At 35.1% G+C, this 22,406-nt stretch overlaps 2 protein-coding genes across 3 annotated transcripts in view; both read left to right on the top strand.

Annotated features, from left to right (window-relative positions):
* Positions 1-765: 765 nt before the first annotated feature.
* Positions 766-19,424, top strand: LOC114141814 (uncharacterized). Of its 2 annotated transcripts, XM_028012651.1 has the most exons (22): positions 766-1,730; positions 1,856-1,910; positions 1,996-5,488; positions 5,934-6,003; positions 6,357-6,689; positions 6,815-7,120; positions 8,335-8,664; positions 8,778-9,083; positions 9,604-9,933; positions 10,097-10,402; positions 10,910-11,239; positions 11,337-11,639; positions 12,152-12,481; positions 12,569-12,880; positions 13,345-13,650; positions 14,945-15,250; positions 15,627-15,929; positions 16,350-16,655; positions 17,049-17,351; positions 17,790-17,868; positions 18,148-18,205; positions 18,291-19,424. In XM_028012651.1, exons 4-22 carry the CDS (start codon positions 5,958-5,960, stop codon positions 18,384-18,386), a joined length of 4,989 nt encoding a protein of 1,662 aa, XP_027868452.1. In that variant the 5' UTR covers positions 766-1,730; positions 1,856-1,910; positions 1,996-5,488; positions 5,934-5,957; the 3' UTR covers positions 18,387-19,424. The 2 variants fall into 2 exon arrangements, with proteins under 2 accessions (XP_027868452.1, XP_027868453.1); XM_028012652.1 differs by lacking the exons at positions 10,097-10,402; positions 10,910-11,239 and adding an exon at positions 14,224-14,526.
* Positions 19,425-20,473: 1,049 nt separating this feature from the next.
* The window catches only part of LOC114141815 (B-cell receptor CD22-like), a 38,481-nt gene continuing 36,548 nt past the window's right edge, over positions 20,474-22,406 (top strand). Inside the window, exons 1-2 of the mRNA XM_028012653.1 lie at positions 20,474-20,939; positions 21,586-21,703. Coding sequence (XP_027868454.1) covers positions 21,658-21,703 — 46 coding nt within the window. The 5' untranslated portion in view covers positions 20,474-20,939; positions 21,586-21,657. The remainder of the gene's footprint in view (positions 20,940-21,585; positions 21,704-22,406) is intronic.

The following is a 22,406-nucleotide window of genomic DNA, read 5'->3' as shown; positions in this document are numbered from 1 at the left end:
CCACTGGTGACTTCAGTCTCTGAAAACATATCAAGAATGTCAAAACACAATTGTATTCTTGGATATTTATATAGATTATAGCTTTTTGTATCATTTTCACACCAGCTACAACTGAAACAAATGCTGGACATCAGGGATGAATAGTTTTTTTAAAAATAAAACATCAAATAAAATGACAGAGCTTAGTCCATGAAAGATGATGCTGATGTTGTCACTGGTTCAGAGGTCAAAAGCATTTCAACAGTAAGCACTTACTCCAGGCACACTCAGCACTTTGTGAAACTATCTTAACCTATTAAAATGATTTTGTTTCACATTCTCCTCAAGGTTTCAGTCATCCTGTCATCTCTGCACATTTTTCTAACACATTTATTTTTCCAGTTTGGGTTTTTTAAGAGCTGTAAGACTATTTTGTATATATATATATATATATATATATATATATATATATATATATATATATATAAATAATGATGTGTTTGATTAATCTAACATGAGCTTTACCTTCCAAATTAAATTAATGAAATAAAAGATTTTTTCAATGGAACTATAATTTATTGAGATCCCCCAGTATTGATCAAATATTCTGTGTGATTATTTCCACACCTGTTTTTATTCATCCTATGACCCTTTGTATATACAGTAGTTTTGCCATTTTTATTTACCTTATTTTCAAGTTACAGTTTTGTCTCCTGGTTTACAGTTCCTCCAGTGATCCTGGACTCATCTATTTGCACCAGAACTGCAAATCAAGTCACATGTTCCTGTGAAACTGTTGGAAGCAGTCTCATGTTACAATGGGTTGTGGATGGACAGCAGGTTATCCAATCTAACAAGATTTTTATCTCCACTGACACTCTGAATGGTACACATCTGAAGAGTGTCATCATTGTCAATGAACCACGGGACAGAAATCTGTCATCATTGCTCTGCTTTAGCTTCAACTCTGTAGGATCAGCCAGGAAACAGTTTTGTACTGAATGCAGCATAACAGGTAATCACAGTGTGTCTATTATGTCTGTACAGTGTGTTTGCTTAAATAAATGCAGATATAGGGTACTTCTGAGTATTTACCTTACAGTATTTTGCAACACAACGGTGAGAAAAGGTTCTAATTTTGAAATTAAATGTGACATAACATATAATTTATTCAGCATAAATTTACTGAATTTGAAGACTGGTGGAAGATTTAGATTGTAATACTGGATATGGTCAATGAAACTAAACTTAGCTCCATATTTAAAATTAGTATCAGACAGTTGGTGTATAATCTCATGATATGATTTACTTTTATAGCTGCCCCTTGCTCAATGCATATACATGTGAAGTGCCCCACTTAATATAATTGTGTATGACATGTCTAAAACAGTTTATTGCTCAAAGTAATTTGGTATGCATTGTGCATTTATTGTTGTATTGTGTTCCTCCTCATTAATAGAAACATGTTACTCGACATTACAAACCCAACATTGCTTCTGTCTATACATATCCATGATTATTAGTGTAAGAACTACCTTTGTTCAGCATTTTTTCATCATTCCCTATGACTTCTTTGACAAAGGTGTGAAAATATATTTCTCTGGATAAAGTGTATTTAATAAGCTCTGTCAGAGTTATATCTTGATCTTTATTTTTCAAATTTGTATTTCAGATAAAAACCTGATGTTTGCGTTCATTGCTACTACTGTCGTCCTAATAACTCTAGTCTGTGTCTTGCTGTTTGCTATCAGGTAAGTGAGTAGTTCAGAGGAAGCCTGTTCAGTTTCCCCTTTGTGTTTTACGACTTTTTTATGATTATATATAGGTGTGCAGCAAAACATTAAAATTGACAACATCTTTCAATATCTTATTTCAGGTATCTGAAGATTCAGCAAAACAGTCTAAATAATAGTGCAAAGTAGAGGAAAAAGGTATATTAGCAAATGTTTATGCTTTTTATTACATCTTTAGCTTTTGAAATAATGAGTTTTGTTCATATTTCTTCTTTAACTTTAGATACCACACACAGAAGAAGATCCCATCTATGTCAACACAAGGAGGCCGAAACAGGCAAAATAAGCTAGATAATTATAACCTGCTTTTTTATTGCTGTGGAAAAAAAATTCAGCTTTGATGTTTCGCTGTCTTTAATCAAGCAAAATCAAAATTAGGAAGAACACTTGTAAACACACCCACATACCAACAACAACTTAAAAGTTTGTAATAGGGTGAGTTTTAAAAATAATTTCTTTGACTCTAGTGCTGTCTGTCTGTTGTAATTGTGGTATTAACTGGACATATCTAAAGATGTTCAAGACGCTGTATGCTAATTTAAGATTTTTTATTTTATTTAATTGGTTTGCTTTTAGGCTGTGACAGAATATGCTATATTGTAAATGAATTTATACTTTCAGAATTTGGTCATCAAATAGCTGCCTCAACATTTAATCTATTTTGCCGTATATTATCAAGACTTTTTTTTAATCATCTCTACAATTTTGTGATATTTGTAATCCATGGCTTTTTAAGGTACACAGCTGAAAGTAAACAACATTGCATTACTGTTTTACATATCTGATTTGTGTAATGGGCTTTCAAACTACAACAGTTTGTTAAAAGGGGAGCATTATGCGTTTTCTAGGCGCATTGTCATTTTAAGCACAGTCAAGTAACTTTGTTACATCCAGTTGTGGTAAAAATGCTGTAAATATATATAAAATACAACTTAGAATAAATTTGACTTTGCAATTTGATACCTTGAATTTGGGCTCTGTCTCTTCAAGAAGCTTCTACTCTTTTCACCTCTACATCTTCAGCACATCATCACTACAACGCTACTCCATTGTGGCATTTACAACCCTTCTAAGGAGCTTTGCACTGAGAAGTAGTTCATATTATTAGTGATGTGCTGCACGAAACCTCCTGCTCAAACCAGTTTGGAGCCAAATGAACCGGTAGTGTCGTTATGCAGTGTTTTGATCGCCGTGTCAACATGCCAAAAATTATGTGACCGCTCCTAAAAGAGGCCTCGTTTTTCTGGTGTCTCGGACTACTTGTGACACGTAGCTCCTCGTGTGCTGATTCGCAGGAATCCTGAATGGGCAGGGTTTGTAGTTTCATTTTAGGCTTTAAAATGAAACTGAATTTCCTCTTAAACTGTGGATTTTTGAAAAGGTGGACATGCATTTGCATAAGTTAGAAATCACGAGATATAGTTAGCGTCTGAACTTGAGTGGTTGTGTGCATGGATTCGAGTCCGTGAGAATCTGAGTTTAGGCACTTTAGACAGGTTGAGTGGTTGTGTGTGATTTTGAGTGCATTAAAAAACTTGTGTGAGAGTCTGAGTTTCATCTGCGCCCTGCCAGCTGGTCTTCTCTAATGCTGGTGAGGTAGTGAGCCAGAAGAGGAGCAAACTGAAGCCCAAAACAGTGGAAATGATGCCTTTTTTAAATAAAAATCTTTGAATGTTACTCAGAGTCTCTTCTTATATGAATCACTATAATGACATCATCGTCCTCAGATAGAAATAAAATGAAAAGAATAATTCATGGAATAATAATTATTTACAGTTCAACAGAAAAAAAGGTGTCACTATTGTTAAAAAGGTAATGTTTATTGCAACATCCTCCTTTCAATTTTATATAAACTATTAAAACACAGGTTGCTTTGGAGAACATGAGTTTAATGAAAATGGTATGAATAAAACAGACTTCTGATTTCAAATAAGTTATCAATTTTATTTACAACTGCAGTACATTAAAACTACCACTAGATGTCACTATTATAGAACGTATAGAGAACAATAGGCCATTGTCTGAGCAACTGTCTTAAAGTGGCTCAGTGCTTCAGGAAGCATCGTTTTCACCACGCCTAGATGTAAGTTCAGCAGACTCTGAGCTCCACCAGGATTTTGGTAATTGCTGTCCCTGCTCTCAGTACAAGCTCCCTACTATCTAAGTCTGATTATCTTTGGAATCTCAAACTCACTGTTTACCTCTGCACTCATCTAGACCACAAACCTCCTCATATTATCCAGAGCATGGTGCCTTGCTTCTGTCAGACATTGTGGCTGCAATGCAGTAACTCCAAAGTATGTGCTTTGGAGTCCTGTGGACTTCAAGTACAAGCCATTTACCATTTAGTAGCCGCCATTTCTGTGAACAATTTGTTTATCATCAGACACCTTCAAAGACACATAGATTACCTCTTATCCTCCAGACATAGCTGCATCCTGATCCTTAGAAGTGGACTCCATTCCACACATTTCATGTTTTATTGTTTTGACTTTTGTAAGTAAACCTTAAAACCTTTATTATCTCCTTTATCATATTCCTCATTTTAATAAATGGACAATAAATTGTTAAAGGATATGTTAATTATGCAAAATCACAAATGCATTACAGGACATGAGGAATGGTTTGTGGGTTTTAAACTGTAACCACTCAATTTTTACAATGATGGTTTGTAAAACAAAACCATTCCTTATTTTTGTGAATATTCCATGCTTATTTTTTTTAATCAGGGTTAAAATCTGCTCTTGATATTTAACACAGCATACAAAGAAAAGTTTTTTTTTATTTAATCTTTATTCTAGGTGCTAAATAAAGCACCTAGAATATGGAGAAATGCTAAATAAATGTGGAAGTCCTGTCTAAATGTCATTTTCACTTGGACAACTATTTACTTGCTGTCAGTTTGTCTTTCTTACTTTCTGCTGATGTCTTGTTCCTGTTTCATGAAAAACACAACTGAATGTACTTCAAAAGTACTTTCTGTCGCAGCAGTGTTGCAACTTGTATAACTTCATCAGGACATCAAATTCAAATCTATGTAACAAAGCACTACTGCAGATGGAACTGCATTCTGTCTGAAAACATCTGAACACAAGATTAAGATATTCTGATGCTAAAAACGTAAGAATTTCCCCATTCAGGCTGGGAATTATGGGGAGACTTGAAGTTTGCTAATGTCAGGTTCCTGGTGTATTGGTGTTTTCCTGCTGAAGTTAGTTTGCCTGATTTTGAGGGATTTTAGGAGTAGGACCTGACTTTGCTTGATAGTCAAGCTTTCTGGTAGAGTAACCCTGAAATTGAGCTCCTCAAGTATCTTTTTGAGAAAGGATTTTTATTTCTTCTGGCTTGCCTAGATTTGTTTTACTCCCTGTGCTCTCTTTACTTTTCAGGCAGAAATCACTACTGAGTTTTATCACCAAACTCTGGATCTGTCCACCAGAAAGCAGCCAGTTACATGCCTTTTAATTTTTCTTCTACTGGGACTTTTTTTTAAAATTAAATTCAAGAAGCCTCATGCAAAAGATTTCTAAGGTCATATTTTATTTTGCATCTGTCAGCTGTTTGGTTAGTTTCTCCTTTTTCAGTTTTTAGTTCCACATTCTGTGTGCATTAAAGACAGAATGTAGGGCAGATGTGAGCCATAAAATTTTAAACAACAATATTATGGCTTACTATAACTACTGAGGAAAAAAAGTTGTGGATGTCTTTAATAAGAGGTGAGATATTCTCCTTTCTAAATTTTTGTCAGTCCACTGATTTTCCACTTAAATGTGAACTTTGTACATTAAGATAATACGGGTAAATAAATTTAATGTTTGTAGATTTGCTTCAAAGACATTAGTTGCAAAGTTTCTGTTTGAATGTCCTGTTTGCACTCTAGCTCTCTTTTAATTTGTTTCATTTTGCATTTAAATATTATCCAATCAGCAAAGGATCACTGGAATTTGTTGTTTCTTTTATAATCACTTAAGTGCTATGTGAATGTGAACCCTACCAGATCATATTGTCAGAATACAGATGGAACATTTTGAGTCATTTTACTTATTATTCATTCAAGTAATTTAATACTAAATATATTAAAATTGTTGATTTTATATTCTTTAACATTTAAAGTATTTTTTATAAAACAACCATAGTAACTGTTTTACATGTGATTTGTAGGCTCTAAACATTCATTATTCAAAGATGGTTGGACTTGTGATTTTTCTTCTCATTGACTCTTCGCTGTATGGTGAGTTTGTAAATGATAAAATGTAGATTTCCATAAAAAATACAGTTATACTGTATCAAATCCTACGCATGATGGGCCAGACTACAGATTACAGGAATGCAAGATTAGTTAATAGTTATTATCTAGTTATTAGTTTCTCATTTGTGGGTGAAATTAGTGACTTTATTTGTAGATGATTTTGACACATATTCATATTTGCTAATGACTAGACTGCATATTAATGTTGCTTTGTATAAGGTATTTTCCAAATATTTATGGCATCAAAGCTTTCATTCTTTACTTTAAAATATTAAACATAACATACATTACAATATAGTTGGTCCTTTTCTTCTTCAAATGATGTCGTTTTTCAGGTGTCCTGTGCAGTACGTTTCAGGTGTCCTTGGTGCAAACTGTACGGGTTTTGAGAGGATCCTGTGTGACTGTCCCCTGCTCCTTTGACATACCGAGCAAATATGAAGGCAACCTAAATGAACAATGTGAAGCAAAATGGGTGGACAAGAATAAAAGCAATCCACAATTGACAGACACAAATGCAGTGACAGGAGACCTAACAAGGAAAAACTGTACCACCACTTTTGGCAACATGCGACCTGATCATAGTAATACTTACTACTTCAGACTGGATTGCAGCAGTTCTCTAAGAGGAACATTTACCATGGCTGGTGTGACTCTCACAGTCACAGGTATGTGTTATTATCGATATAGCTAGCTAGAAGAATATTTATGTATGCAGAGGATGTTTTTTTATTGTATTGCATGTTGCCAATAATACAATTCGATAAATTATACTACTGAACCCTCTTCTCAGATGATCTTCCCTCACCAACTCTGACTCCATCCACACTGGAGGTGAATGATGGAGACTCTGTGAATCTGACCTGCTCTGCTCCGGTTCCTTGTCTGTCTCACCCTCCAAATCTGACATGGACCCCCACGCTGGGTTACAGTCAGGAGACACTGCAAGAAAACCAGGACAAAACATTTGTTAAGACCTCTGTCCTGAACTTCAATGCTTCCTACCTCCACGATGGAGAGAAAATTTCCTGCACATCTGTGTACAGGAAACAAGATGGAAGTGCTGATGCCTCATTTTCCACAACAGCAAATATTTTGTGTGAGATAATTCTTCTGTTTCTAAAATGTCAGAATTATGGATTGATTAATATTGTGGCCTACTTATATTTTTGGTAGAAAACATGGTAAAATATGATCAATTCCTTATTATTGAACATTTTAACATGCATGCATGCCATTTGGACAAATCATTCAAGTCAAATTGGGTTTAATTTCTCACCGTGGTGTCTGGATCTACATGTTTGTGCTCATATGCTAAACCTTCTCCTAACTTATGATTTATCTGTTTCAAACATGATGATCTTTGGTGTAGTACTTTCTGAACATATACATGTGTTTTTACACACTAAATATTCCAGCAGCAGTGTGAAAGCGTATCTGCTGTGTAATGTTTGGTCAATCTGTTCACTGCTGCACAATTTTCATTAAGCATTAGGTAATGCACTAGCGTGGTTCATGCCATACCTACCAGAGAGAACGTTTTATGTTCTCTCTCCTTGGTTATGTGGGCTAAAGCAGGGCTTCATTCTTGAAACTATTTTATGCACTATGTATTTCCTACTTCTCAGCTCCATTTTTATACAGTGTAAGATTGCTTTTATTAATTATGCATACGACACACAGATTTATTTTGCATAAAACAGAAGTGTGACTATTGCATGATGGATTTAAAGGACTGTCTGAAGTATTTAAAAGCCTGCGCTGAACTTTTTACATTTCTACAAAAATACGCCTGAGATAATGATTTTATGTCTAGGTGTCACTGACAGGTCTTTTCATGTAGACTTTGGTCGTCTGGTATTGCAAAAGCCACAAACCTTTATTTTTCAGACATATTTGCATGATGTTGAGTTAGAATGCAATGTCCTTGTGTTTTACCCTTTTAAGCACGGATTTGCTCTGAATGATAAATCTGTCAGTGCACAACTATTCATAGGCCACAAACTAACTTCTCTAACAAATTTCATTATTACTATATAGCTTCTCAACTTGAGATACCTGGTCTGTATTTACACACATCATATGCATAAAACAATGTTCTTAGTGAAAAAAAATTACAAACAAACCTGGCAAATTTGAAGATCTTTCTCCAGAACTCATATCTGTGGCAAGATGATCTAGAACTTACTTCATCACTTTCATATTTTTCTAATAATTATATAAAGAGCTAAAATCATGGAAAATGTCATGATTTTAGAAGACCCTTAAAAAATATAATTTCACTGTTTTTCCTAAACCTCTTTTGTTCTTCAGGCAGAAGCTGTGGCCAGTTTGAAATCTCTCTACCACAGACTGTACAAGTTCTGAGAGGATCCTGTGTCACCGTCCCCTGCTCCTTTGGCATGAAGAGAAAATATGAACAATATTTAAATGGTGGATGCAGAGCTCTGTGGGTTTACACAGATAGCAGTGACCCAAGACTAACAGATACAAACCCAGTGACAGGAAATTTAACAGAGAAAAACTGCACCACCACCTTCAGCAACATGCAGCATGGCCATTCCAACACCTATAACTTCAGACTGGATTGTAATGGTCTCAAATACACTTTTAAGCCAGCAAGTGTAAAAATTGAAGTCATAGGTAGGTTTAAATGTTTTTTATAAATTTTTAATTTTACAATGTAAGCTGAAAAATAGTGAGCAAGCAACTCAGATTCTTGCTCAATGCATGTTATCATTGACCCTTCCTCCCAGATAATTTTCCCTCACCAACTCTGACTCCATCCACATTGGAGATGAATGATGGAGACTCAGTGAGTCTGACCTGCTCTGCTCCCGTTTCCTGTCTGTCTCGTCCTCCAAATCTGACATGGACCCCCACACTGGGGGAGAGTGAGGAGACACTGCAGGAGAATCAGGACAAAACTCTGGTCAAGATCTCTGTTCTGAACTTTAATGCTTCTTACCTTCATGATGGAGAGAAAATCAGTTGCAACGCTGTCTACAAGAAACAAGATGGAAACTCTGATACAACTTTGACCTCAACAACAACTATTTTGTGTAAGTTTGTTGTTTCTTTTAAACATGGTAAAATAATAACTTGATTAATGCTGTGACTTAATCATACTGAAATAAAACAACTTTTTGGAAGATGACTGAAGGAAGTTGGTTACAACTCCTATTTTAAAACTTGGACAACTTTCTGAGTCGTTGTGGAATTAAGGACTTGAGATCATTTATAATGTAATGCCAAGAAGTTTGATTATATAATAAGTAGAGTAAATAATTACATGAATTATATAACTGACAGATATTATTAGGCTACGCTTCTGTCTAATCTTAAAACATTTATAATGTGAACATATGTTCACGTACCTGATCACAGAAGAAGTCTAAAACTTGCAAATACATTACCCTGAAAGGATTACTTTTTCACTAAAAAAATACTACTGCTATTCTTACAGCTAATAACAACATATCACATTTTTTGTTAAAATGCTATAAGAATAGGCTGACAAAAAATCAGCAAAAACCCCATTAATTATCTCACTATTTTACCTAAACCTCTTTTGTTCTTCAGGCAGAAGCTGTGGCCAGTTTGAAATCTCTCTACCACAGACTGTACAAGTTCTGAGAGGATCCTGTGTCACCGTCCCCTGCTCCTTTGGCATGAAAAGAAAATATGAACAATATTTAAATGGTGGATGCAGAGCTCTGTGGGTTTACTCAGGCAGCAGTGACCCAAGACTAACAGATACAAACCCAGTGACAGGAAACGTAACAGAGAAAAACTGCACCACCACCTTCAGCAACATGCAGCATGGCCATTCCAACACCTATAACGTTAGACTGGATTGTAATGGTCTCAAATACACTTTTAAGCCAGCAAGTGTAAAAATTGAAGTCAAAGGTAAATGTTTTATCAACATTATTTGTATCAACTAACTATAGTTTTCTTACTTCATTTCTATCTTTCCATTTTATTATCATTTTGTCACTACATTTCAAAATTTAAATAAGCAACACACTCGGATTCTTGCTCAATGCATGTTATCATTGACCCTTCCACCCAGATAATTTTCCCTCACCAACTCTGACTCCATCCACATTGGAGGTGAATGATGGAGACTCAGTGAGTCTGACCTGCTCTGCTCCCGTTTCCTGTCTGTCTCGTCCTCCAAATCTGACATGGACCCCCACACTGGGGGAGAGTGAGGAGACACTGCAGGAGAATCAGGACAAAACTCTGGTCAAGATCTCTGTTCTGAACTTTAATGCTTCTTACCTTCATGATGGAGAGAAAATCAGTTGCAACGCTGTCTACAAGAAACAAGATGGAAACTCTGATACAACTTTGACCTCAACAACAACTATTTTGTGTAAGTTTGCTGTTTCTTTTAAACATGGTAAAATAATAACTTGATTAATGCTGTGACTTAATCATACTGAAATAAAACAACTTTTTGGAAGATGACTGAAGGAAGTTGGTTACAACTCCTATTTTAAAACTTGGACAACTTTCTGAGTCTTTGTGGAATTAAAGACTTGAGTTTATTTATAATGTAATGTAATATAATAAGTAGAGTAAATAATTACATGAATTATATAACTGACAGATATTATTAGGCTATGCTTCTGTCTAATCTTAAAACATTTATAATGTGAACATATGTTCACGTACCTGATCACAGAAGAAGTCTAAAACTTGCAAATACAGTACCCTGAAAGATTTAATTTTTCACTAAAAAATACTAATGCTATTCTTACAGCTAATAACAACATATTACATTTTTTGTTAAAATGCTATAAGAATAGGCTGACAAAAAATCAGCAAAAACCCCATTAATTATCTCACTACTTTTATCTAAACCTCTTTTGTTCTTCAGGCAGAAGCTGTGGCCAATTTGAAATCTCTCTACCACAGACTGTACAAGTTCTGAGAGGATCCTGTGTCACCGTCCCCTGCTCCTTTGGCATGAAGAGAAAATATGAACAATATTTAAATGGCGGATGCAGAGCTCTGTGGGTTTACACAGATAGCAGTGATCCTAGACTAACAGATACAAACCCAGTGACAGGAAACTTAACAGAGAAAAACTGCACCACCACCTTCAGCAACATGCAGCATGGCCATTCCAACACCTATAACGTTAGACTGGATTGTAATGGTCTCAAATACACTTTTAAGCCAGCAAGTGTAAAAATTGAAGTCAAAGGTAGGTTTTCTTAAACTTTTTTAACATTAACATTTGTTGTGTTTGACAAGTTACTTATTAAACGTACTGGATGATATCATTGTCGCTTTTCTCCCAGATAATTTTCCCACACCAACTCTGACTCCATCCACATTGGTGGTGAAGAACGGAGACTCAGTGAGTCTGACCTGCTCTGCTTTGGTTCCCTGTCTGTCTCATCCTCCAAATCTGACATGGACCCCCCCACTACATAACAGTCAGGAGAAACTGTTGGAGAATCAGGGGAAAACTCCCATGAGGATATCGGTTCTGAACTTCACTGCTTCTCGTCAGAATCATGGACAAATCTCCTGCGCTGCTGCCTACCAGAAACAAGATGAAAGCCGTGCTGTAACCTTTTCCACAAGAGCAAATATTCAATGTGAGTTGTATTATTTTTCTAAACTGTTAAAATTTTAAAGCAATTATGTGTTTTGGGTAATTGTATTGAATTTATCTTCCTTGAGTTCCAAATACAATATTTATATACTGTATATTCTTCTCCATTAAATTTTATTTACAAAACGAAAGAAGTAGCTTGTAAAAATTTGTTCAATTTATTTGAATATTTAGGGTCATTTAATTTATATTCAAACTTACCTAAATTATAATGCATGCAATTTTTATTATTTATTGTGTAAGACATAAAGAAATAGACCAGTGAGCAGTGTTAGCTAGACAAATACATTTTCTCTTGTAGGAGTAAATCTGCTTCACATTACTTTTCCAAAAAAATATAATTAAAGTATTATTTTAAAATAATATTCAAATAAAATAAAACATATTTTGTGAAAAGACTGCTAAGGCACTAATCAAGTTTGGAGGAAGGCAAAAATCAACACTTCTCGTTTATGATTATTTGACTTTCTTTTTCTAAACTGTTTTGTTCTTCAGGCCCTGAGTGTGACAAGTTTGAGATCTCTCTGCCGCAGACTGTACAAGTTCTGAGCGGGACCTGTGTCACTATTCCATGCTCCTTTGAGCTGCAAAGAGAATATGAAAAACACTTGCATGGGGAATGCAAAGCTCTGTGGGTTTACTTGGAAAGCACTGACGCAAGACTAACAGATACAAATCCAGTAACTGGGAACCTAACAGAGAAAAACTGCACCACCACCTTCTATAATGTCCGGTCTAATCATTCCAGCTTATATTACTTTAGACTGGATTGCAAAACTCTTAGATACACGTTTAAAGAAGCAAGTGTAAAAATTGATGTCAAAGGTAGGTTTCTAAATTTGAGTTATTGTATTTATTAATCTATGTTTGCATTTTTGCCTACTAAATGATATGATGAAACCTTCCTCCAAGAACATTTTCCCTCACCAACTCTGACTGTGTCCATACTGGAGGGGAAGGAGGGAGACTGGGTGAATTTGACGTGCTCTACTCCATCTCCATGCCTAACTCATCCCCCAACTCTGACATGGACCCCCAAAATGGGGGATATTATGGAGACCATGCAGATGAGCCCAAATAAATCTACAGCTAAGACCTCTGTCCTGAGTTTCATTGCTACCAATCTCCATCACAGACAGAACATCTCCTGTACTGCTACTTACAAGATGGGGAATGGAAACTCTGACTCATCACTTACTACAAGTTTGAAAACAGAGATTTTGTGTAAGTTAGTTTCTTTGTTCACATTTTAAGTACTATATCTACATTTGTTTCAGTTATGCTAACTTTAAACTTCATCCCAGAGAAACCACACTACACAATGTCATTGCCCATAAGGAGGCTAGTGGAAATTGTGTTAAATCTGACATCAGACAAAAAAGGGAAGAAAGTGGGAAGTGGTTTAGAGACAGCATGAGGGGAAAAAAAGAGCTATGAAGAGAAGGGTGTTTAAATGCAGTGAATATAGCCAGAAGTGAAAGCTAACTGATATTACATACGTGCTATGTAATATCATATTTTTAAGATTTCCTTTTTCACCTTTTACATAGTGCCAAGATTGCATACTTCCTGCTGCAGTGATGCTGAAAAAACAGGCTATGCATTTGTTACTTCAAATATGCTTTAACTGATTTTGAAAACCCTATTTACCATATTTAAAGTTAATAATTTGCTCTGCATCTTAACAGTTCGTCCAAAGATCCTGCCCTCTTCTAGTTGCATCAAAACAACAAGTCAAATCAACTGTTCCTGTGAAATTGTGGGAAACCCTCCTATCTTGCTGTGGCTTTTCAATGGGCAACCAGTCAACCAATCTGGGAAGGTTTATGCTATCAGTCACTCCCTGAATGACACGTATCTGAGGAGCACCATCACCGTGAATAAGCTGCAGGAGAGAAACTTGTCGTCATTGCTCTGCTTCAGCTTCAATTCATTGGGATCAGACAGTAAACAGCTTTTCATCAACTCACCTCATATTCCAGCAGAAAATCAAGGTTTGTTCATCTTCAAATGAGGTTTTTAATTTCAATGGGTTTTTGTATCCTCTTAAAATAAAGCTAAATAAACAAATAACCAATCCTTACAAGATTACATAACCAATTGTTTGCTCTCCCGTCTAGCAGCCTCTCTTCTGTACAAAGGTCCGCCATATTTTTGTTGAACCACAGTGACACCCAGTGGTCACAATATGATACAGAGAATAATTCATGACCCATACAAGTTTTTTCTCTTATTCTACGTTCTATAATTTTTCTAAATACTTCCGACGTATTTAGCCATAATATCATAAATGTTAGAAGATCTTAATGAAAATTTCTATTTTACAATATATATTTTTTACATAGATTGCTGTGTTTATAATTCAGCTAGCTACTGACAAGAATACATAAGAACGATCACAAACTAAGTTGTTATTGTTTATTTATGCAACTTTTTTGATGGCTTAAGAAAATGTAAAAAATATGACTCATCACAAATGTTTTCACAGATGATTTAAAAGTGCTCATTCATTTTGGAAACCATATTTACCATAATTTCAGGTGACAATTTGCTCTACCTTTTTACAGTTTCTCCAAGGATCCTGCCCTCTTCTAGTTGCATTCAACGCACAAACCAAATCAACTGTTCCTGTGAAATTGTGGGAAACCCTCCCATCTTGCAGTGGTTTTTCAATGGGCAACCTGTAAACCAATCTGAGAATTTTGTCATCACTGACTCTTTGAATGGCACATATCTGAGGAGCACCATCACTGTGAATCAGTCACAGGACAGAAACTTGTCTTCCTTGCTCTGCTTCACCTTCAATTCATTGGGATCAGACAGTAAACAACTTTTTATTAATTCCCCTCACATTTCAGGAGAAAATCAAGGTTAGTTCATTGTTTTATTTATATATGTTGTTTGTTTTTTATTTATAAATCAATTATTTTACAGAAAATGTATTGAATAATGAAACAAAAAGTCAAGTCCATCGTAAAAGCTTGTTGGACTGTCCTGGTGGTTTAGCAGTTAGATACCAACACTGATTACTTATACTTCACCAATTCCCATTGCTCTCAACTGACTTAATTTTCATTAATCTCTGCAGAAACAGAGCAGCAGGTTAACTGCTGATTGATATGTGTCATCACATTCTAGAACTGAAAACTTTTAATTATATATATAAATTATTAGCTTTTAAGAGTTTAGCTTAATTGGAAAACATGAGATTCCTCAAAAATGTGTCAAATGTTGATTTAGACATATTAATTCACTTTGGAAACCTTTTTTGCTCTACTTTTTTTACAGTTCCTCCGAAGATCCTGCCCTCTTCCGCTTGTATCAAAACAAGAAGTCAAATCAACTGTTCCTGTGAAATTGTAGGAAACCCTCCAATGTTGCAGTGGCTTTTCAATGGGCAACTTGTCAACCAATCTGGGAAGGGTTTTATCATCACTGACTCTTTGAATGGCACATATCTGAGGAGCACCATCACTGTGAATCAGCAACAGGAGAGAAACTTGTCGTCATTGCTCTGCTTTAGCTTCAATTCATTGGGTTCAGACAGTAAACAGCTTTTCATCAACTCACCTAGGAGTTTAGGAGAAAATCAAGGTTTGTTGTTCATTTTATTTACACGTATTTTCATCAACATTTTACAGTTGAGTATTTCACACATGGTTTTTTGCATAACGTTTGTAATTTTACATTTGAACACTGGTGAGTGTTTCTGCTTTACTTTGTTATATACCCATATTAAAACATAGTACTCAGAAAAAAGCGACTAAATTCCCAGTTTCTTCATAAAAAAGGCATAACACACAATAATGGCTTTGGTGAATAGGAAAAAGTGCTGCAATGTAGAGAATGACTGGACAACAAATCTATCTTCCTTATTAAGTTTGTATTAAGGAGAGCATATCCCTAATTCCTGATATTTTGAAAGCCTTGTCATATTTTCAGGTGACAATTTGCTCTTCTTCTTTTACAGTTTCTCCAAGGATCCTGCCCTCTTCTAGTTGCATTCAACACACAAACCAAATCAACTGTTCCTGTGAAATTGTGGGAAACCCTCCCATCTTGCAGTGGTTTTTCAATGGGCAACCTGTAAACCAATCTGAGAATTTTGTCATCACTGACTCTTTGAATGGCACATATCTGAGGAGCACCATCACTGTGAATCAGTCACAGGACAGAAACTTGTCTTCCTTGCTCTGCTTCACCTTCAATTCATTGGGATCAGGCAGTAAACAGCTTTTTATTAATTCCCCTCACATTTCAGGAGAAAATCAAGGTTAGTTCATTGTTTTATTTATATATGTTGTTTGTTTTTTATTCATAAATCAATTATTTTACAGAAAATGTATTGAATACTGAAACACAAAAAGTCAAGTCCATCCTAAAAGCTTGTTGGACTGTCCTGGTGGTTTAGCAGTTAGATACCAACACTGATTACTTATACTTCACCAATTCCCATTGCCCTCAACTGACTTAATTTTCATTAATATCCGCAGAAACAGAGCAGCAGGTTAACTGCTAATTGATAATTGTCATCACATTCTAGAACTGAAAACTTTTAATTATATATATAAATTATTAGCTTTTAAAAGTTTAGCTTAATTGGAAAACATGAGATTCCTCAAAAATGTGTCAAATGTTGATTTAGACATATTAATTCACTTTGGAAACCTTTTTTGCTCTACTTTTTTTACAGTTCCTCCAAAGATCCTGCCCTCTTCCGCTTGTATCAAAACAAGAAGTCAAATCAACTGTTCCTGTGAAATTGTAGGAAACCCTCCAATGTTGCAGTGGCTTTTCAATGGGCAACTTGTCAACCAATCTGGGAAGGGTTTTATCATCACTGACTCTTTGAATGGCACATATCTGAGGAGCACCATCACTGTGAATCAGCAACAGGAGAGAAACTTGTCGTCATTGCTCTGCTTTAGCTTCAATTCATTGGGATCAGACAGTAAACAGCTTTTCATCAACTCACCTAGGATTTTAGGAGAAAATCAAGGTTTGTTTTTCATTTTATTAACACGTATTTTCATCAACATTTTACAGTTGAGTATTTCACATATGGTTTATTGCAAAACGTTTGTTATTTTACATTTGAACACTGGTCAGTGTTTCTGCTTTACTTTGTTATTTACCCATATTAAAACATAGTACTCAGAAAAAAGTGACTAAATTCCCAGTTTCTTCATACAAAAGGCATAACACACAATAATGTCTCTGGTGAATAGGATTATTCACCAGATAGCTGCAATAGCTGCAATTTAGAGAATGACTGGACAACAAATCTATCTCCCTTATTAAGTTTGTATTAAGGAGAGCATATCCCTAATTCCTGACATTTTGAAAGCATTGTCATATTTTCAGGTGACAATTTGCTCTTCTTCTTTTACAGTTCCTCCAAGGATCCTGCCCTCTTCTAATTGCACCAATGCAACAAACAAAATCAAATGTTCATGTGAAATTGTGGGAAACCCTCCAATGTTACAGTGGCTTTTCAATGGGCAGCCTGTCAACCACTCTGAGGTTTTTGTCATCACTGACTCTTTGAATGGCACATATCTGAGGAGCACCATCACTGTGAATCAGTCACAGGACAGAAACTTGTCTTCCTTGCTCTGCTTCACCTTCAATTCATTGGGATCAGACAGTAAACAGCTTTTTATCAAATCCCCTCAAATTTTGGCAGAAAATCAAGGTTGGTTTGTCTGTTGATATAAATAAATGTGTAGTTTTTTGTTGCTATTATCTGTTATTATTATTATCTATAAATTGATTTAATACATGATCTGTTGTGAATATGCAACTCAACTAAGTCCACCTTAAAACCAACTGATTTGAAATTTATATAGGTTGTAAGGAGTATATTCTGAATACTTGTCCTTAAATAATTGCTGTTTTCTTCAGCTGAATTACCATCCAGTGACACCTCATCAGTACTGTTTAATGATCCTGTGGCCGAAGTTGATTTGAAATGAGAGTATGAAGATTAGAAATTTTTTTATGAAGATAATTATTAAATGATTTGTAAAGTGATCATTAACACTTTAATGATTTAATGATTTGTTGGTTATCATGACACGAACAAAGGACTTTGTAATGGTGCTAATCTATATTTTCCCATCTTGCATTTCAGGTAAAGGGCAGATTTCTGTGTTCATCAGCACAACCGTCATCTTACTAGTTTTAGTGTGTGTCTTGCTGTTTGTTATCAGGTAGGTGAGCAGTTCAAATCAAATCAAATCAAAATAGTCTTTTTTTCATTTGTAATACTCTCTGACTGACAGCTGCATGCCATTCCTGTACAATATCTCGTTCTCAAACACTTCTTGTTCTCCTCCTCCACACCCACCAAACAAATAACTTTTTAGCTTTTATATTTTCAGCATTACAGATTACAGATTGTTGTGTCTGCAAAGACATGATTGCCTTCTCTGTGATCTTCGTTCATCAAATAATGAACAGCTGAATGCATATTAGATATCATTTTACAGGTTTCAGAAGACTCACCATTACCCTCTATATAATATATTTGGAGGCAAACAGACGAAGGTAAATTGTCTTTAGACTTTGTCTTTTATTTCTTCTTTTTTTCTCCCATCATATTTTTAGCTCAAATATTTGTGTTCAATTTTAGGTACAAAACACAAGTGAAGATGACATCAGTATAAAAGAAATCACATCGATTATGAAAAAGGGACGCCTAAATAATGACGTTGATGATTCATTGTAGCTTTTATACAGAAGAAAAAGAAGTCTGGCATTAGAATTATCCGACAACATTTATAGATAAAGGAACTTTCTACTTATGTGGTCACAGAGCAGCTGCTTTTCCTTCTAAAGTAAATTGCCATTGGGATTCATAATCACATTATGTTTCACCACTCATTATTATTGTTGGGGCTCAAGATCAAAATTAATCCCAATGATTTAGAGGTACCAAACAGCTTAAAGCTGGTATTGTTATTTATAAAACAGTCCTGATTTTTTTTTTAAGTGAGATTCAAATTATCCATATTTATTTCTCTAAACACAAGTAAATATTCTTGCAGACTTCTGCTGCTTAAATGTAAATTCACTGATTATGGTTTTATGTTTGCAGGAGATGGGAATGCATCTTTTTTATATAACAAACTTGCTCTGAATCTTAGCTGTTGTAGCTTGTTTTCATTTACATTTTTGTTTTTCCAAAAAGAAAAAATATTGCTGAATATTACATCTTGCTAGAATTTTTTTCCAGGTTTAGATTTTGGTGTCACTACAACAATTAATTACATCATAAATGCATTTGCTTGAATCATAGTTGACCATTTCAGGGTCAGTTTCACCATTTTGTCACCAGTGAAAAATGCTGCAGAGCTTTTCTTCAGGTTGTAAAATAATGATTGGTTCCCCCTCTACTTCTGGCTAAGCCACATAATTGTATAATTTCTTTTCAGAATTAATGTCACAATCCTTAAATTCTAGATTTGGTTTTCTTTTGTATTTATATTTTTGATTATCTCCTTGTTCTTTAGTCCTTATCAATTCATGCCTTTGTATTTAGTTTCTTTACTTTTTCTTAAATTTTGTTTCTGATTCTCATGGTAAGATTTGATTATTAAACAAAATTACCTTCTTTTGAAGGTAGCACCTGCAACACAGTTATTTTTTAATCTTCTGCTTCTATCTTGTCTGTACAAGGGTGAGTTAAAGCAATTTGTGTATCAAATTCCAAAATTAATGCTGTACATAACAAAAGTCCCAATAAAATTGTTTAACTCTTGCAGAAGTTTAAGTGTAGTAATTATTACTCTGGTGAGAAGTAGGAGTTTGTCCTGTAACGAGCAGGTTGCCAGTTTGAACTCCTGCTCTGTTATTATGTCCTTGGGAAAAACATTCCCCCTGCTTTGCCTGCTGGTGGAGGTCAAAGAGCCCACCGATTGTCAGTCTGCCCCAGGGCAAACGTGGTTGAAAATGTTGTTTGAATTGTTGCCTAGTGCCTGTTTAGGCCTCTAACACTATTTCATTCATAGTAGTATTTTTAAAACTTCTCAACCAAGCAAAAGAAAAGAAATGAAAGCATCAGCTGTGCCAGCAAGTCTTTTTTAAGAGTATTGATGTGGTTTTTGCAGCCACATTTTGTCCACTTCCTCTTTAGCCTCTTTTTAACAACTAATACAAAAACACACCAACATGTAAGGGAAAAAACTAGAACAAAACTAAAACAAAACCATCTGTTTTTGACCTGCTGCCTGGGTTTAATCCTGACGAGAGCTTGATGCTGGTGAAGGAGCTGAGAATGTCAGGCTGCTGTTGGCAGTACACAAATACAGTAAGTTATCCCTTAGGTGGATTGGAGAAAACACAAAAGCTTCAGGTATACCTGGAACACAGGAAACAAGGCAACAAGAGACTGGAGATACAAGAGACACAAGAAGTTCACTAGAAATCTAGAGCAGACTAGAGCTACCATCATAGGTAATCATAGCTTTTACTTGTATAGTGCTCTACCAAGTGCAAAGGATCCAAAGTGCTTCACACTACACCCTTTCACACACTTATTCACGCAGCATGAACCCTAACAAAGAAAACATTAACCACAGCCTTATGCAGCCTGGTCAAAGCAGAACTTGTAAAAATATCCTAAGATGGACTATTGCATCTGAACCTGTGGAAAGTTGCATCACAAGTTGTTGTTATGTCCACACACAGAGCTTTAATAGATAAATTATGCTGCAGCAGTATGCCTTATGCTCATTGCAATTTACAAGTCCCATGACAGAGTTTAGAAATTACATCTCACTGTAACTGTGCACCAGAATAAACAACTTTAATTTTTAGGTGATATGGTTTTTAAATGTCCAGCAACCTTGAAACCAAAATAACACTCTCTTTGATTAAATGTGCATTTTCCCAGTATAAAATGAAACCGTGTATTGCAATAACACCTCAGTAGCAAATTTCTTTGAGCCTCAAAAAAGTATTTGCGATGTGAAGCAAAGACCACAGAGGAAGGAGAAGACGGTGCTGTTTAAAACCATTTCTGGGGAACTTCCCGTCGTATTTCTCAACTCTTAAATTACTTCCACATTTTTTAGGTCTGTTGCTAACGCTTCAAAAAAAAATTTAAACCTATTTTCGTCTCTTGTGACTGAAGACTTGGAGTAATCTTTGTCTCTTTGCTATTGCATGCGATTTCAAACCAATATAATATGAGCAGTGTTTATTTCATCTACATAGACTGAATTGATTATGTAAAATCTTCTGAAAGACTGATAAGGAGCTGCAAAAGTTCTGGTAAAAGGTGAGACATTTACATTTCAAATTGTTAAACTTTCATGCCATCTGTCTATTGGGTTTTGGGGGATTTATCTCTTTTAGTCTTGAAATAAACATGTCTTATGCATGTAGATAAAGTAAAAGAAGAAAAAATGTTGGCAGTTAAATAAACTGCATGAAATATTTATGTATTTTTTAAACAATACATTTAAAAAGTTTTCAAATCTGGCTTCACATTTTTCTGACATATTGAAATGAAAATGTAAGTTGGTCATTTTTATTCTTTTTCCTTCCTTCATTTTTTTTGCTTTTTTTTACCACTGCCTTTTTCATGATAGCTTAGAAACTCTAACAGCCTTAAAGAATTTCACTTGCTAAAGTCCCAAAACCTTAGAAGTAGCTTTACCACTTGCCACCAATGCCAGGTTTGTTTGAGTAGCTTTCATGTTGGTGGTACTTTTGTTAGCACTATTACTTTGCTACAAGAAGAGGGTTTGAATTCCTGACTGGGGTTTTTCTGCATGGAATTTGCAGTTTATTCTGGGTATACTACCTGCATTCAAAAGGACAAAAAACAAGCATTCTAGGTGAATTTGTTGTTCTAAATTGTTCTATGGTTTTGCATAGTAGTTTGTCATTTGTGTCCGTTTGTGTTTGTTTCCATGTGATAGACTAGCAATCAGCCCAAGGTGAACCAAACGTCCAGCCACAAAAGTGTTGGGGATAGGAACCAACTAACAAAGATGGTTGGACCTTTGATATTTCTTCTCATTGGCTCTGTACTCCAAGGTGAGATTCTTATGCATAGCATTTAGTTTTGCTGAAATATTTGAAAAAACAAACTCCATCACAGGTTTCAGTGTGTATAAAGTACATAATCTGCAATTATTGTTTAATTCATGGTTGAGTTCTATTGTGTTCTTGTGTCGCTGTCATCATATCTTCACATTCAAAAATAAACTTTTTAGTTTTTTTTAAATCTAAATCAATATTTTTGGCAATGAGGGAGTGAGGGTGGCAAAAGTCACATTTGGTAAAAAATGACTTCGGCCACTATTTTAGGAAAGTGCTGATATCTGTGAGCAACACAAAAGAAAATTTAAGTCACACTGAGAATTAATTAATATTCCTGCAATGTCCATATTAAGTGCGATCAATGTTATTCATAATACAAACACATAAAAGAAGGAATTATGGATTTCTGTTAAGTTAAAAAAAAAAAATCTGAATACTTAGGTAACCTTTCTGAAAGATGTTTGATCTGAAACATGAAGTCGCAATAATGTTCTTTACTAATCTTGGATTTACTGATGCCAAAAATGTCAAAAGCTTGTATATGTAATCAGTGTTGCTGTTTCATCATATTTTACTTTGACTTTACTGGCATTTTCAGTCAGAAAATAGTTATTATTTTCAAACAAACACACACAAAATTGACTGTTGATCATGAAGCAATGTCTGTGAGAGCATTTCTAATTAAAATGACCACCAG

Source organism: Xiphophorus couchianus, chromosome 3 (genome assembly GCF_001444195.1).
Source record: "Xiphophorus couchianus chromosome 3, X_couchianus-1.0, whole genome shotgun sequence".
Taxonomy (NCBI): Eukaryota; Metazoa; Chordata; class Actinopteri; order Cyprinodontiformes; family Poeciliidae; genus Xiphophorus; species Xiphophorus couchianus.
This window is presented reverse-complemented; position numbering and strand designations above follow the sequence as displayed.

What these genes read in the sequence shown, in the direction of transcription:
- LOC114141814 (XM_028012651.1), top strand. Translation starts at nt 5,958, where the DNA reads ATGGTTGGACTTGTGATTTTTCTTCTCATTGACTCTTCGCTGTATG. An exon ending in CATTTCAGGAGAAAATCAAG is followed by an intron (nt 15,930 to 16,349) that starts GTTAGTTCATTG and finishes CTTTTTTTACAG; the next exon opens with TTCCTCCAAAGATCCTGCCC. An exon ending in GATTTTAGGAGAAAATCAAG is followed by an intron (nt 16,656 to 17,048) that starts GTTTGTTTTTCA and finishes CTTCTTTTACAG; the next exon opens with TTCCTCCAAGGATCCTGCCC.